The following is a 15,397-nucleotide window of genomic DNA, read 5'->3' as shown; positions in this document are numbered from 1 at the left end:
GGAAAACGCTTCCACAACCAGCAGGAGGCAGAAAATGCTTTCCAAGAGTTTGATGAATCCCAAAGCACAGATTTTACACTATGGGAATAAACCAACTTATTTCTTATTGGCAAAAATGTGTGGATTGTAGTGGTTCTTGTTTTGCTTAATAAATATGTGTTTGAGCCTAGTTATAATGATTTAAAATTCATGGTCCGAAACCACAATTACTTCTTCACCAACCTATATAAAATGACTAGTGAGAAGCTGCTATATAGCACAGGAAGGTCAGCTCGGTGCTCTGTGATAACCAAGAAGGGTGGGACGATATGAGGTGGAAGGGAGGTCCAAGAGGGAGGGGATGTGTGTGTGTGTGTATAATGTATATATATAGATGATTCATTTCATTGTACAACAGAAACTAACACAACATTGTAAAGCAATTCTATTCCAATTAAAAAAACAAAGGTCCAGGCAATTAATCATAAACCTCTAGAATTTAGAGATATTTTTCCTCGAAGAACTAGTTGTACTCCAGGTCTAGGTGTTCCGTGTGTGATTTGGTTTTATAATAAAGTGTGCTCACTGGTACTTCTGACTTCTTCCTCCCCACCTCATCTTTTTTTTTTTTTTTTTAAATCAAGCAACACAATATCTCCGTCAGGCTGAATGGTGAGTACCTCTTAAGTGAACTGAAGCCGGACACAGAATATATGGCCCGTGTACGCTGTGCTTATGCCGACCACTTCTGGAAATGGAGTGAATTGATTAGCCAGAACTTCACCACAGCTGAAGCTGGTACGTTTGGCTCCCTGACATCCCAAGAATCTAAACGGACTGACAGGAGATGGGTGGGCTTCCCTGAGAACTTCTGCTCGTACCAAAAACTCAGGGGAAAGTGTTACAGCAGAAGCTGAGTACCATCTTTTTTAAAAAAAAGAAGTGAATTCAATGCCTAATGCAGTGTGGGTGGGAAGACATCTGCCTCAGACATTTCTTTGCCATCCAAGTTATTTCTACTGAACGTTTTCTCTGGGATTTTTAGTTTTCCAAAATGGTTTCTAAGCTCCTGGTATTGCTGGATTCCTGTTGGAACCGGGGCTCTGTAAATAAGTATGAACTTTTCATTCAGACGTGGGGACAAACAGTAGCATTTGTGCTGAGGAAAGCACTGATCTCATAGAAAACAGCCTTGGGCTGTGTCTGGAAAGGTAGTATCTGGAAACTTAATCATCGTCAAGTCCTTCGTTCCAGCGACAGCAAACTGGGAGCTTTCTCGTGATGCTCTCAGAGGTTGTTTCCTCAATAATGACTAAACAGAGAGTTTTCCTCCCAAATAACTACGTTTTAGACCACAAGTATTGCTCAGGAGATGAGATGGCCCAGCCCTGCATTCATCTCCTTCCAATCCCACACAATAGTCATGCCATCGCCCGGCTAACGCGTGAGGCAGCCTGGGCCCGTAGACTGGGGGGACGCGCCAGCTTGCAGTTAATGAGCAGCAGACGTAACAACAGTAACCGGAGCACAGAGTGTTTAGTATGTGCCAGACGCCACTCCAAGGCTTCCCAGTGTTTTCCTCAAATCCTCCCACCGCCGTGCAGCAGGTCCTGTTAGTCTCCTCACTCAGTGGATGAGGCCCGGGAGGCACAGGGAGGATGAGGAGTTTCACAGGCCCCGCCAGCAAGGGACTGAGTCAGGACTGCGGCTGACACCCAGGCCAGTTGACTCCAGAGCTTCCCCCTCACCCAGACTGCAGCCTGCCTGGTGTGTCTCTCGGGGGTGTTATTACAGCCTGGAGAGCTTGTGGACTCAAATCCGGGCTGTTTTGCTGCCTAAGGAAGGATTGTATATATTTGTTTGATTCTATCTTGTTATTCATGTCTGCAGGCTGTGGAGTTTTTTTTTTTTTTTTTTTTTTTTTTCTGTTTCAGCCTGGAAGGGACATTTTAAAGCACTCTGACTGAGGGGGTAGTGAGGGCACCAAAATCCACACGTGGGCTGGTCTCCAGAGGTGCTCAGTAGCCTCTTCCCCTCATCAGGCCCTCCAAGAGTCCAGTCATTTTTTTCTAGTCGTATAGACCCCCCAAGAATCCTTGGAGCAGAGAGCCCCATTCCTGATGGTAATGTGGTGTATTCCTCAATTGTGGGCTTTCCAGGTGGCTCAGGGGGTAAAGAATCCTCCTGCAGTGCAGACAGGAGGTGCGAGTTCAGTCCCCAGGTCAGAAAGATCCTCTGGAGAAGGAAACGGCAACCCACTCCAGCATTCTTGCCTGGAGAATCCCATGGGCAATGGAGCTTGGCAGGCTATAGTCTATAGGGTCGCAAAGAGTTGGACACAACTGAAGCAACTGAGCAAAGAAGATTTGCTTTATCCTAATATTTTATACTTTAATATTGCTTTGGGGTTATTTTTTTGCAAGTGTATTCCAAAATTATACCTAAAACTTAGTGGAAAGAAAAATACTTTGCATTTTTTTTTAGCATTTTTGGTAACTAGTTTATTTTAGATTATAATATCATAAGTCTGAAAATGCTTAACTTTGCTTTTGCAAAGTTAAAATCAGTTGAATCTACTGATGATGAACCTATACTTTTTCCACTCTGATAACACTTTGCTCAATGCTGGCAGAGTCGATGTTTATATGTATTATAATTCTACTTAAGCAGAATCACGGTGAGCAGCGATAAATGACCCCATGGGGAGATACTGTAGTGACATAAATATGGAGCACCATCAGCTGCGCTGCTGTTCTCCTTTTATGCAGGTGGTCACGTACAGACCAGCAGCGGGAGAGTGCACTGAGCTGGAAGTCTCATATGCTGCTCGAGTTTTTCAATATGTTTTATACTTAATATTGGCTTCTCTGATGGCTTGTTTAGCAAATTGAAATCTGCCTCTTAATAGATTTTTAAAATATATGGTCACCTTTATGTTGTGCTAGAAAGTGTTAGCAACTACAGGGGAAAAAAAAAAAAAAAAGGAGTCTCTTAAATTTCAGAGATTTCCTTGGTGGCTCAGATGGTAAAGAATCTGTCTGTAATACAGGAGACCTGGGTTCAGTCCTTGGGTCAGGAAGATCCTCTGGAGAAGGGAATGGCAACCCAGTCTGGTATTCTTGCCTGGAGAATCCCATGGACAGATGAGCCTGGCGGGCTATCATCCATGGGGTTGCAAAGATTTTAAAAATATACGGTCACCTTCATGTTGAATAGAAAGTGTTAGCAACTATATGAAAATTTTTTTCATTTTTTAAAAAATTTCAGTTGTTGGGGACTGTAAACTATATTTTCATAAAGCAGAGAATTAAAATTTTATGTTATGTTGCAAAACAGTTTTCTTCTTGTGCAGAGATATGTTGAATCCAGTCATAAATCACTGGTCTACAGTTTAGTGGCAAGAATGACAAGGAGGCAAGGTCTTCTAGAACAGAGTAGGGTGAGGCGTACAGGGGGAGGTTTGCAGCCGGTGCCCCGAGGGCCCACACACAGGGAGCTACCCTAGGCTCAGGCCAGGAACTGGGGGACAGGCATGCATGGGGAGGAGGGGGACAAGGAAGGGATCCCAGGCTCTGACCACAGCCAGGGGCCAGCCAGTGTTCAGTCAGGAGAACTGGGCTCCACTTGAGGGTGTCCAACTGCAGCCTCCACCAGAGGGGCAAGCAAGTAGCAATGGTTTGCTGTGCCTAGAAATTCCAGAGATGGGAAATTTGCCTAACTAATCTAGCATTGGCCTGATGCAGGATTCTTGCCTAACTAAGCCCCTAGCATTGGACTGGCGCAGGGTTCCAAAATTCCTTGGTGGCTTCTTGAAGCTCTGAGGCTTGAGTTTCACAAAGGCCCCTGTGTCACTTCCCGTTCTGATGTAGCAGCCCTTTTGTAAAGCACCTACTGTGTGCCTGCCCCTTGTGAGGAGTGAACAGTGTGGCCACAGCCAAGTGTGTAGACATCACAGAGAGTGAAAAACCGAGATGCAAGCCTCGGACTGGCCGTGGTCACTTTGCTGACTGAACTAGAGGAAGGTTGAAAGTATTGTTCTACGTCCATGTTGTGACCCAGGAGCTTTCCTTTGGTTAATTTCAGCTCCATCGGAGGCGCCTGATGTCTGGAGAGATGTGACATTTGTGTCAGGACATCCAACGGTGACCTTGTTCTGGAAGGTAAGAGGCTAGAGGTTTAAAAAGACATTTTTGCTTGTCATTTGCTTTTCACCAAGATTAGATACTGATGTAGTCTTTCGATTGGGAGGGCTCTTCCGAGGAATCCTGTAGAATTTCTGACCTGATTGGGGAATCCCCACTCTGCATCCATACCCCTAACACTGGACCAGGGCCTCCGTCCTCGGCAGCCTCTTGCCTTGCCCAGGTGGCTGGTTCTGATGGTTAGAACTGCATCTCCTAACTTCCCCGCAGGCCTGCCCCTAACATCTGCAGGGCCCAGGGCATGAGGAGAAGTGGAAAAATATATACCATATTTTAAAGTTATGAATATTTATATTTGAAAGTTATAAGTCAAGCTTAAATATTGTAACAGAAATCAATCTAGTCCTTCTGTGTTGACTAACACGCCTTCATGACAACGTGGAAGGCCTGGTTTGTGTTGAGATGGTGGTAGTGGTGATTTAGTTGCAAAGTCATGGCTGACTCTTTTTGATCCCATGGACTGTAGTTCACCAGGCTCCTCTGTCCATGGGATTTCCCAGGCAAGAATACTGGTTATGCTGTGCTGTGCTTAGTCACTCAGTCGTGTTCAACTTTGTGACCCCATGGACTGTAGCCCACAAGGCTCCTCTGTCCTTGGGGATTCTCCAGGCAAGAATACTGGAATGGGTTGCCATGCCCTCCTCCAGGGGATCTTCGCAACCCAAGGATCAAACCCAGGTCTCCCACATTGCGGGCGGATTCTTTACCAGCTGAGCCACCGGGAAAACCCCACTCAGAGCTCTTGAATTCCTCAGTGTTTAGTGCTAAAGCATGGCCATGCTGGGGGAGCTGGCCCCAGCCAGAGCCCACCCCACTTTTCTTCCCACCTCCACTCTGGTCCTCCCCATCAGGGGGCTTGTTCACACACATGTGGATGTGCCAGTCTGTACAGGCAGGTTCTGTCCACACCCAGAGCCAACAGCTGCCCCAGCCTGATCTCAGGCCTGGGGGTGCACACATCAGGGGGCACCATCTGGCTGGGGGTTCAGGCCTTGGGAGTGGGCTTAGGGTTGTGTGGACAGAGAATTCTCTACCACCTGGAGGATCATCTAAAAGAGGGACCTTGGGCCCTGGGTCTGGGGAAGCACAGCTTGGGGGCAAGGGGGTGACAGAGCTGGTGGAGGGAGCACTCCAGGAGCCCAGCCCCCTCCTGTCTGGGGTTACCCCTGTCTTCCCTGCTCTGTACTCACTGTGGTGGTGGTGGTTTAGTTGCTAAATCATATCCGACTCTTACAACCTCATGGACTGCAGCCCGCCAGGCTCCTTTGTCCATGGGATTTCCTAGGAAAGAATAGTGAAGTGGGTAGCTATTTCCTCCTCCAGGGGATCTCTCCAACCCAGGGATCAAACCTGCATCTCCTGCATTGCAGGCGGAATCTTTACCGACTGAGCCCATACTCACCAAGTGTGTTTTAATCCAGGCTAAATAACCCCCTTCCTCTCGATTCCTTAATTGGTCATGCTTTGGACGTGATATGCTCTTAAGCTCACCCCCAAATGATCCTATTCTGTACTCAGTTTTAGTTAAGATAGAATGTCTGATTTCAAGTGGGGTTTATTTAGAAGGTTATTTTCTCTCTTAAACTGTTTTAATTTGCTCTGCGTGTGTGTGTGTGTGTGTGTGTGTGTGTGAATGTATAAGGCAATCAAAGGAGAGAAAAGATGAGAAAGTAATCGAGCAAACTCTTATTCAGAGGAAAGCCCATGTTGAAATGATTGTCGATATTTGTTTTCAGCCTCTATCAAAAGTGCACGCCAACGGGAAGATCCTGTTCTATAATGTGGTTGTGGAAAATCTCGATGAACCGTCCAGTTTAGAGGTCCTCTCTGTCCCTGCTCCAGCCAACAGCACAAAAGTAACCCTCAATCAGAGTTCTTACCAGATCTGTGTCACGGCTCACAACAGTGTGGGTCCTTCTCCGGCTTCCACAGTTGCCATTTCTGGACATCCTGGAAATGGTGAGTTTCTTTGGTTTTGTTTTTCTTCACTAGGAAAATGTTGATGGTGTTATTTGGTAGATATGAATAAATTGGAAAGAGTACTTTGGAGAGACAAAAGATGCAGCTGCCAAACACTGTCTGTCATTTTCTTTGGGTCCAGGCATGTTGGCGGGTTTCTGGGACAGTCCTCCTCGGTGTGGGAAGATTTCAGCCATGGGTCCGGACATTTCCCTTCCGGGGACTCTTCCACTGATTTGAGATCTCAAATTTTATTTAAATAAATGCAACACAAACAGTCCTAACAGAGTTAGAGTTGGTATGAACATGCTTTGTGGCTTATGGAACATGAGTTGCATTTCTTATATGGCAAAATATTTTGTCAATCTTGGCCACAAGGAGAACTAGCATTATCTTTCAAAAAGAGCTTTGCCAAAGCTGCGGAATAAATGATGATAACTGTCTAAACACTTAGCCTGTGAAAGTCCAAACAAGGTGGAAATGACCTTACATGTACAATCAATAATGGTGTTACTTTCCTTCCTGGGAGAGCTATGAAAGGGGGTTGGTTGCACTAACCCCGCCCCCAGTGGTACACACACACAGACACTGCACACTTGGACAGCACCCCACAGACATCCTAAATTCCCTTGTGAACCTTGCAATAATGTCACCCTTCAGTTGCTGCTATAAACATTGTCAGACCCTGCTTGTGGGGTTATGTCGCTTTATACCTATTATTCAAATTAGGCTTACATTTAGGTTAAATGGGCTAGATTGGAGGGTGTTATTATTTTGTCTTATTTATTTTGGTTAAGAACCATCCAGTGTGTCAAGTAAGAAAAAGAACTTGGGATTGTGCCACAGAAGAAAAACTAAGGAGTCACTTGACCTAATCTTTGCTTTTGAAGAACTATATCAGAGAAGGAAGTGAATGGTTGTATTCTGTCTTTGTTAGGAACAGAACAGAAAGGGTGAGCATTTCATTCACCCCTAGGGGAGCTGATAGATAAAAGAAACTCTACCTCCAGGGAGGCTCAGCTCAAACAACTCTGCTAAACACTCTTCTTTTTTGGGGTCATCCTCATCTGTGGGTTCCTACCCTGTCTTCCTTCCTCATGCCCTGCCTTCAGAACCCACTCCATCCTTTTGTGAGGCTCTATCCAGCCTTCTGATATGGTCCAGATTCTTATGTCTCTCGTGTGGATAAAGGCACTGATGTGCTATGAGACAGACCAAGGAGGTTCAGCCAATTCATGCTAAAGTGTGAATGACTGAAAAGAAAAGATTCCCTTTTTCTTTGCCTTTCCCTTCATTTCCCTTCTTCATTTGCAAGGTTAGAGAAGCAGCTTGGGAGAGTTACGCTTTAAGTTTGGGGTGAAATTATAGTCAGTGTGAATAAATGGAAAATGTCAGTTTCAGCATGAAAGAGATTTGTGTCTCTGATGAAGAAAGACAGAAGCTGTGTGGGTAGGATAGACACAGGCCTTCGTGGGAACCCCTGACCTTATACCTGGGGCTGCACGTTTGTTTGGGTGCTCCCAGCTGGATGATAATTTGGTGCCCTGGAAAATTTAATAGCACCCATCAACATTCAGCTGTAATTAGAATTGCCAGATAAAAGAAAAGATGCCTCATCAAATATGAGTTGCAGAGAAACAAGAAGTACATTTGGAGTATTAAGTCCATCCCAGGTCATATCTGCTTGTACCACACTGGTTGCCTCTCTGAACAGCCGCTTGCAGGCCCAGTCCTTGATCAGAGTCTGCTTTCACTTAAGTGACCACCTGGGTCCACTGCCTTCTGAATAGTGGGAGGCTGTGGAATCTGCCTTGGAAACAGAAGTTCTTATCCCTCCAGACCTAGACTGACCTGCTTGAAATCAGCAGAGCTGTAGTCCATTGAGACCATCACCTTTTTTTGTCCAGTTGTCGGATGTTAGGAAGACTACCCTGGTGCATAAAATACATTGAGGCAGCATCCTAGGTCCTAAGTACTGTCACACCCTTCCATAATCTGACTCTGTATGTATGTGAGTCGTTTTCTCCTTTTTTGCTCTGCGATCACCTCAGTTTCTACCCCTAACATCTTGGAGACAGGAGTTCATTCTGGGACAGCCAGCATTGTGTGGGGGAATAAGCTGAATTATTCAACAGATAATTTTTGAAAGTAGATCAAGTACCAGACACAGTTCTAGGTCAAAGGTCAACTACTTTTTCAGTAAAAAGGCAGAGCATAAATATTTTAGACATTAATGTAGGCACAACAGTCATCATTTTCCAATCTGTATTTTATATCCTTTGTTTTTAACAACACTTTAAAAATCTTAGAACTGTTCTTCGTAAAAACAAGCTTTCGAGGCTGGATTTGTTCCACCAGCGGTCCTGCCTGCTGATCCCTGTCGTAGGAGCTGATGTTTCTTTGGGTCTCTCAGGACAAGGGACATTTGAGGGGCAGGTGTGAATATTTATTGGGAGTGAGAGGTAGGAAAAACCTGATGAAAACATCCCTCCTGCCCTTATCCTAAGCCCTGTCGCAATTACAGAGGGAAGGCTTGACCTGCTAGATACACAGCATATTCAAGTTTATTTTCTTTAGATACTTTTGCAGAATGTCTGATTAATTAAATCTGAAGCATTGCCCTCTTTGTAACGTACAGAAAATGTTGAAGAAGGAAGAATGAATGGTACCGAGGATGGATTTCCCATGTCTTGGAAACCCCAATCCAGAAATGCCACAGGTTACGTTGTGGAGTGGTGTGACAGCCCCCAGCACCTTCCCTGTGTTCTCCGGTGGAAAAACCTAGGCCCCACTAACACAGGCACAGTCATTAGCTCGGGTAAGAACCTTCTGTATTCCCATCTCGCTCCATCCACCTGGTTCAACTAGGGTTTCTGGACCATCTCAGATACTCTGTGCTCACTGATAACTCCAAATCCCGCGTGGGTCTTGGAGTTCAAGTTTTGCAGTGATGTGGCCTAAGTTTTGACCTTTATATTTACTTTTACAGAGCCATCCAGATGTAAGTTCATACGGTTCATGAATTTGTTCTAAGCCAGCAGTCTCAAATGAATAGCAAAAGACCTTTGTAACAGTCGTCCTGAGAGCTTTTACAAAAGCAAAGATGTGGATTTGGAAGACGTAGGAGTAGAGTTGATGGTAGTCGATTATCAACTCCTTCCGTTTCAGTGCAACTTGTAGAGCGTGGTCTCTTTCCCCGCCACACTGGATTTGTCTTTTCCAGGTTGCAAGTGTAGCAAAGGTTAGTGGCTTGAGCAGTGGGTTAGTGGCGCCATCTGCTGGTCACAAGGTAGAGCTGTGGAAATGGTCGATCCAGAGAGCGAGTGATGAAGGAAATGGCAAACCCCTCTTTTGCCTGGGAAATCCCGCGGACAGAGGAGCCTGATGGGCTACAGTCCATGGAGTTGCAAAAGTAGGGTATGACTTAGCGACTAAACTACCACCACCCCACCACTTGAGGGTGACTGATGAGGCTCAGGTGGGGTCATTCGGGTGGCTGGCGGGAATGAGGAGAAGTCTTCCCTTTCTTGAGCAGTGTTAAGGGTGTGGGGCGAGGGGCAAGTGAGTTACCCGAAGCAGATATTCCAGACGCTTGCCTCTCATGGGCGGAGAAAGGGCGCGTCGCTGGCGGGAGATTTAGAGTCAAAAAGAGTTTTACATGGTTTTCTGGTTCTGGTTGAATTCCGCACCCAGTTTTATGCACATGGATAAGGGTATTTTGAGAGAGGATGATGTAGAAAACAGTCCCCCATTGTCAGATATGCTGGAGGATTTCAAGGCTCAGGGGAAGGAAGGAAGATGGTAGAGATGAAGGGCAGAAACTCCGAGGAGGAAGATTTTTTAAGGGGACCCAAATTCATTTTTCTTTCTTTTCCTTTTCAGAAATAAAGAGAATGTCATCCTGTGTTATTGACAATCTGTTGAGTTTTCTTCTCTAGGTGCTTTTAGACCAGGGGTTCGCTACAACTTCAGAATTTATGAAATTTCTACAAAAAGGATGGCCCATTTATTAGAGAAAAAAGCTGGCTATTTGAAAGAACTGGGTAAGTTTAAAGCATTTACTGTGTCCATGGGTAGACTTGTTCAGGACAATTCAGAGACTCTTTGCTTCAGCTTTAGGAAAATTACAGCACCTTTCCTGATTTTCAGTGTGCTATTTATTCTGGCCATTGGGTTTTTTAAAACATTATTTTTTAATCATAAACATAAAACATTTTCATTAAAGACAATTCATGAAATGTTATGCCAAAGAAGACAAAACTCTGGCTGATTTTACCATCCAAGGGCACATATCCAGAGTTAATGTTTTGTGTGTGTGCTTTCTCAGTACAGGCATGCACTTTGATATAAAAATCAGATCTTACTCTATGCAGTTTTGTAAAGTCCTTTTTGACTCGTGTCACTAAGTAATATTTAACTTTTCAGTCATTATGACTGCAAACTGCCTCATGGTTTGCATATGGCAAATCACCCATCTTTGGACTTTTAGGATGATTAAAATTTTTTTTTCAATTAAAAACTATAAAATTCACCCTCAATTTTCTTGCAGTCTCTAATATTCAATCTCTCTCTTTTTCTTGGCCAAATCCCCTTATTGTCTTATCTGACTCACCATCATTTTAGCTGAATCTTTGTCCATTGCTCTGATAATGGTTTTTAAGTAAAGTCCTAGAGGTAGAATACTTGAACCAGAAGGTTGAACTTCTTAAATACAGTTTTACAGTTTTTGACTTTTGGCAGATATACTGTGAAATTGCTGCCCCTCTCAGACATTGTACTTTGATTCCACCAGCAACATGGGCAAGTTTTGATCCTTTCATGTGGTTGCTTATTTAGCTTCTTGGCATCCAGGGTTTCACTGGGAGCTGGGCGGCTGGGTCATTAACCTTGCATCAATCAGACCAGCTTTTAGTGTTCTCCATTGAGTGGGTGCTGTTCCAGACAGGCAGGAGGGATGTTTCTGTGTGTGTTGGCGGGCACAGGCCAGGCATGCACCAGCCTATGTGCTGAAACAGTCTCAGGGCAGCCTCAGAATAAACTCTTCCCACACTTGGACAGGGCCTTCCCAGGTGGCACGAGTGGTGAAGAACCCTCCTGCCAAGGCAGGAGGCCTAAGAGATGTGGGTTCAGTCTCTGAGTCGGGAAGATCCTCTGGAGGAGGGAATGTGGCCCACTCCAGTCTTCTTACCTGGAGAATCCCATGGACAGAGGAGACTGGTGGGCTGAGGTCCAGAGGGTTGCACAGAGTCAGACACAACTGAAGTGACTTCACACACACACACATACACTTGGACAACTGTGCGTTGCCACTGCCTGGGAACTAAAACTCTTCAAAGCCACCCTGACCTCTTCAAATATAACCCTTCCTCCTCCTCCCTTCCCCCTACTTCAGTTCATTCTCCCAAACACTGTTTAGAATTCAGGCACAGAAAAAAGTCTAGGGAAGCCTTTATTTTCTTTTTTGCTGTGTGACCTTGCGCAAGTTATTGAATCTCTCTGGGCTTCCATTTCTACTTCTGGGAGAGGCAAGGTTTGAACAAGACGAAGCTTGTTCCTTCCCAGCTCTCACGAACAAAGTCAGAGAAAAAGATAAGAGTCCTTCACTTGTCATAAGCACCTATGGAGTGGGCTGTGGTTCTACCTTCAATTTACATGAATGCTCTGAGACTGCTTCCAAATTGTGACTCTTACATTATCTCACCTTCCTTTCTTAGCTCCTTCATACAACCCTAAAGTGAATATGACTAACTTGACCTCCCACTCCTTCACTCTGAGTTGGAAGGATTATCCCACCGAATCTCAAACTGGTTTTATACAAGGGTACTATGTCTACCTGAAATCCAAGAAAGGGGAGAAGTGCCACCGGGGATTTGAAAAGACATTTCTTACAGGTGACACTTTTTTTTTTTTTTTTCCAGTCTGTTTTCAGTTTCAAGATCTCCTTACTTGAAATCATTGGAAAGGCTACCAGCCATCTCTGATCGTGTCCAGGCTGATTTCTGTGCTCGCATGCTTTAATCATCGAATAGTGTCCTTAAATTAGTAGGGTGGACAGGACGATGGGGGCCAGGATTTTAACTTACTTAAAAACAATATGGCCCGATATTTTTAGAAGCACTTGAAGTACTCCCAGCTCCTTAAGACAACCTACTTACTGCTTAGGAAACTTGCTTGCTAACCTCATTTTCTTTTTTTGACTTTGTTAAAGCTTATCGCAATGTATTCTAAGTAGCTCTGGCAAGCTCTTACTCTCTCTCTGGCAGATTTGAGTCCCACCCCCGCCCCGCACCCCACCCCCAATCAGGAATAGCCTTTGCTTAGTGGAGTGCTCGTCTTGCTTGCCATCTCCCAAACATCTTAGTGTTCCCAGTGTGATGAAATTATGATTTCATTTTTGATTGGTTTAGAAATGTTGGCAGTGCTGAGTCCACAGAAGTATTAGTGCCTGACTGTCTCACAAGATCTTTATTACACTCTTAAATCATTTTTTTCTTCTTAAAAAAAATTTTTTTTTTTTTAAAACACAGATAATTCAGTATGTTGCAAATACACAATTGACAACCCGGATCAAAAGACATTTGTTGTGAAAGACCTACAGCCAGAATCTGTCTATGAGTTTTTGGTCACTCCTTATACAAGTGCTGGTGAGGGTCCCCTGGATGACTTCAGAAAGGTCACGACTCCGGATGAATACTGTGAGTTTTTCCACATCAAAACTCTTCTCTTAGGAGTTCCTGGGGAACTGACAAATGACACACAGTTGTGGACTTGGTCTAGATCAGGAATGTTGAAACCTTTCTTCTCTGTCTTTGTCTGTCTCTTTCTTTCTCTAGATGAAACTCAGGAAAGAAAAAAAAAAAAGTTACACAGAATCCCACAACATACAATAGATAAGAGTGAAGCTAATCTGACTGATCTATGACCTGGAAACTTTCTCAGTCCCAGAACAGTTTGAAAATCACAGATAGCATATTTTAGTGTTGACTTGGGAAGACCCTTATGAGTTCTATCTAGAGAGGGGTGGGGGTGTTTTTGTCAGCAGAAATATATGTACATGTGAATGACTATCAGCCTTCAAACGCCCTTGTATGATTTCCTTTTATAAAAGAGGATGTTTCACAACCTATCTGCACTGTTCTTTGGTGGATTTGCAAGCAGTGAGAACTGGAAGATGGGCATTTATGAAAATGAAGTACAGGTTGATATATCTGAGAAATAAAAGTAGAACAATTACCTAGGTTATGACTTGGGTAATTTTATCAGACCCTAACTAGAAAGGGTGCATTAGTCAGTTTTCAGTGGGTAATAAAATACCCTGCGGTGCTAGAGAAGACTCTTGAGAGTCCCCTGGACAGCAAGGAGATCAAACCAGCCAGTCCTAAAGGAAATCAATCTTGAATATTCATTGGAAGGACTGATGTTGAAGCTCCAATATTTTGGCTACCTGATGTGAAGAGCCCATTCATTGGAAAAGACCCTGATGCTGGGAAAGATTGAGGGCAGGAGAAGAGGGCAACAGAAGATGAGATGGACATGAGTTTGAGCAAACTCCAGGAGATAGTTAAGGACAGGGAAGCCTGGTGTGCTGCAGTTCATGGGGTCGCAAAGAGTTGGACATGACCTAGTGACTGAACAACGAATAACAAAAATACCTCCAAATCTCAGTGGCATACAGAAACAAATCTGTCTGTTCATGCTCCTGGCTTGGCTGACGCAGGTTGAACCCAGTGGGGCTCCAAGCTTCAGGCACGTTTAGGTCTGTTCCATGGAGTTTGTTAGTTCTCTGAGGCTCAGGTTGAAGGACAGTGGCTCTGAGGGACCAGCTCTGCTCAGAGTGCATCACAGGAACACACGAGCAAGCCAACTCTAAGCACACTCAACTCAGCTACCAGCGTGACCACTACTCACCTCCCATTGGGCAAACCAAGCCATGGCTGAGCCTCCAAGTCAAGGGGCTGGAGTATACTTCTCATACAGAGAGGGAGTGAAGAATGGGGAGTAATGATCCATTCTGTCAGGAGAGGTAGCGAGTTTGAGCCACAAGTATTAAGGGCAAATGGATCCCTGTGTTGGCTGGTTGGCGTCTCACACCCTGCTCCCCACCAGTCAGACAGCACTCATGGTGAATCTTGCACAAATAGAGTTTTGAGAAATAACAGACATGTAAAACTTATTTCTTTGAGGGACAAGCAGTCACTAAAAAATTCCTTTCTTTTCCCTTCTCCAGCCCATATACTGATACACATCATTCTCCCCATGATTTTCTGCGTTTTGGTCATCATGATCATCTGCTACCTAAAAAGCCAGTGGTAAGTGTGTGGGGAAGGTTTCATCCAAGAAGAGAGTCAAAGAAAAAATCTAGAAAGGAATTTAATAAGATAGAAATCCCACTGGATCATATGAGGCAAAGTGCTAGAATGGAAAGGACAAAGGAAGATTTGGTAAAAATATGAAAAATTTTGAATAATCTTGTTTATCAACAGATAAGCAAGAAGTCAATACATAAGGAAACTATTTGAAAATATTGCAAAACTTGTTTAATAGCAATAGCTAATATTTATATTTCCCTTTACCATGTGCTTGGCAGTGTTTTCAGTGCTTTACATAACAACTCACTCAGTCCTTCCAACACCATCACTACCATAATGATCTCCATCGAACCAGTGAGGAAATCAAATCATCAGTTCAGTTCAGTTCAGTCGCTCAGTCGTGTCCGACTCTCTGCGACCCCATGAATCGCAGCACGCCAGGCCTCCCTGTCCATCACCAACTCCCAGAGTTCACTCAAACTCACGTCCATCGAGTCGGTGATGCCATCCAGCCATCTCATCCTCTGTCATCCCCTTCTCCTCCTGCCCCCACCCCTCTCAGCATCAGAGTCTTTTCCAATGAGTCAACTCTTCGCGTGAGGTGGCCAAAGTCCTGGAGTTTCAGCTTCAGCATCATTCCCTCCAAAGAACACCAAGGGCTGACCTCCTTCAGAATGGACTGGTTGGATCTCCTTGCAGTCCAAGGGACTCTCAAGAGTCTTCTCCAACACCACAGTTCAAAAGCATCAATTCTTCGGTGCTCAGCTTTCTTCACAGTCCAACTTTCACATCCATACACGACCACTGGAAAAACCATAGCTTTGACTAGATGGACCTTTGTTGGCAAAGTAATGTCTCTGCTTTTTAATATGATATCTAGGTTGGTCATAGGAAGGTTAAAAAGCTTGCTTAAGGTTACAGTGTTAAGAGTGATAAAGCAAGGATTAA

General features: G+C 44.4%; 1 protein-coding gene across 14 annotated transcripts in view; it reads left to right on the top strand.

The window, feature by feature from the left end:
* Window positions 1-15,397, top strand: part of OSMR (oncostatin M receptor) — a 95,259-nt gene that overhangs the window by 49,546 nt on the left and 30,316 nt on the right. For 10 of the 14 annotated variants that reach the window (XM_044932607.2, XM_044932602.2, XM_044932598.2 and 7 more), the window contains 9 exons: window positions 624-777; window positions 4,063-4,139; window positions 5,918-6,140; window positions 8,779-8,958; window positions 9,130-9,141; window positions 10,079-10,183; window positions 11,855-12,031; window positions 12,668-12,835; window positions 14,368-14,449. In XM_044932607.2, the coding sequence (XP_044788542.2) occupies window positions 624-777; window positions 4,063-4,139; window positions 5,918-6,140; window positions 8,779-8,958; window positions 9,130-9,141; window positions 10,079-10,183; window positions 11,855-12,031; window positions 12,668-12,835; window positions 14,368-14,449 (1,178 nt within the window). The remainder of the gene's footprint in view (window positions 1-623; window positions 778-4,062; window positions 4,140-5,917; window positions 6,141-8,778; window positions 8,959-9,129; window positions 9,142-10,078; window positions 10,184-11,854; window positions 12,032-12,667; window positions 12,836-14,367; window positions 14,450-15,397) is intronic. The other 4 variants (XM_006063506.4, XM_006063509.4, XM_044932603.2 and 1 more) reach the window with 3 other exon arrangements.

This window comes from Bubalus bubalis, chromosome 19 (assembly GCF_019923935.1).
Source record: "Bubalus bubalis isolate 160015118507 breed Murrah chromosome 19, NDDB_SH_1, whole genome shotgun sequence".
In the NCBI taxonomy this organism is placed as follows: Eukaryota; Metazoa; Chordata; class Mammalia; order Artiodactyla; family Bovidae; genus Bubalus; species Bubalus bubalis.
This window is presented reverse-complemented; position numbering and strand designations above follow the sequence as displayed.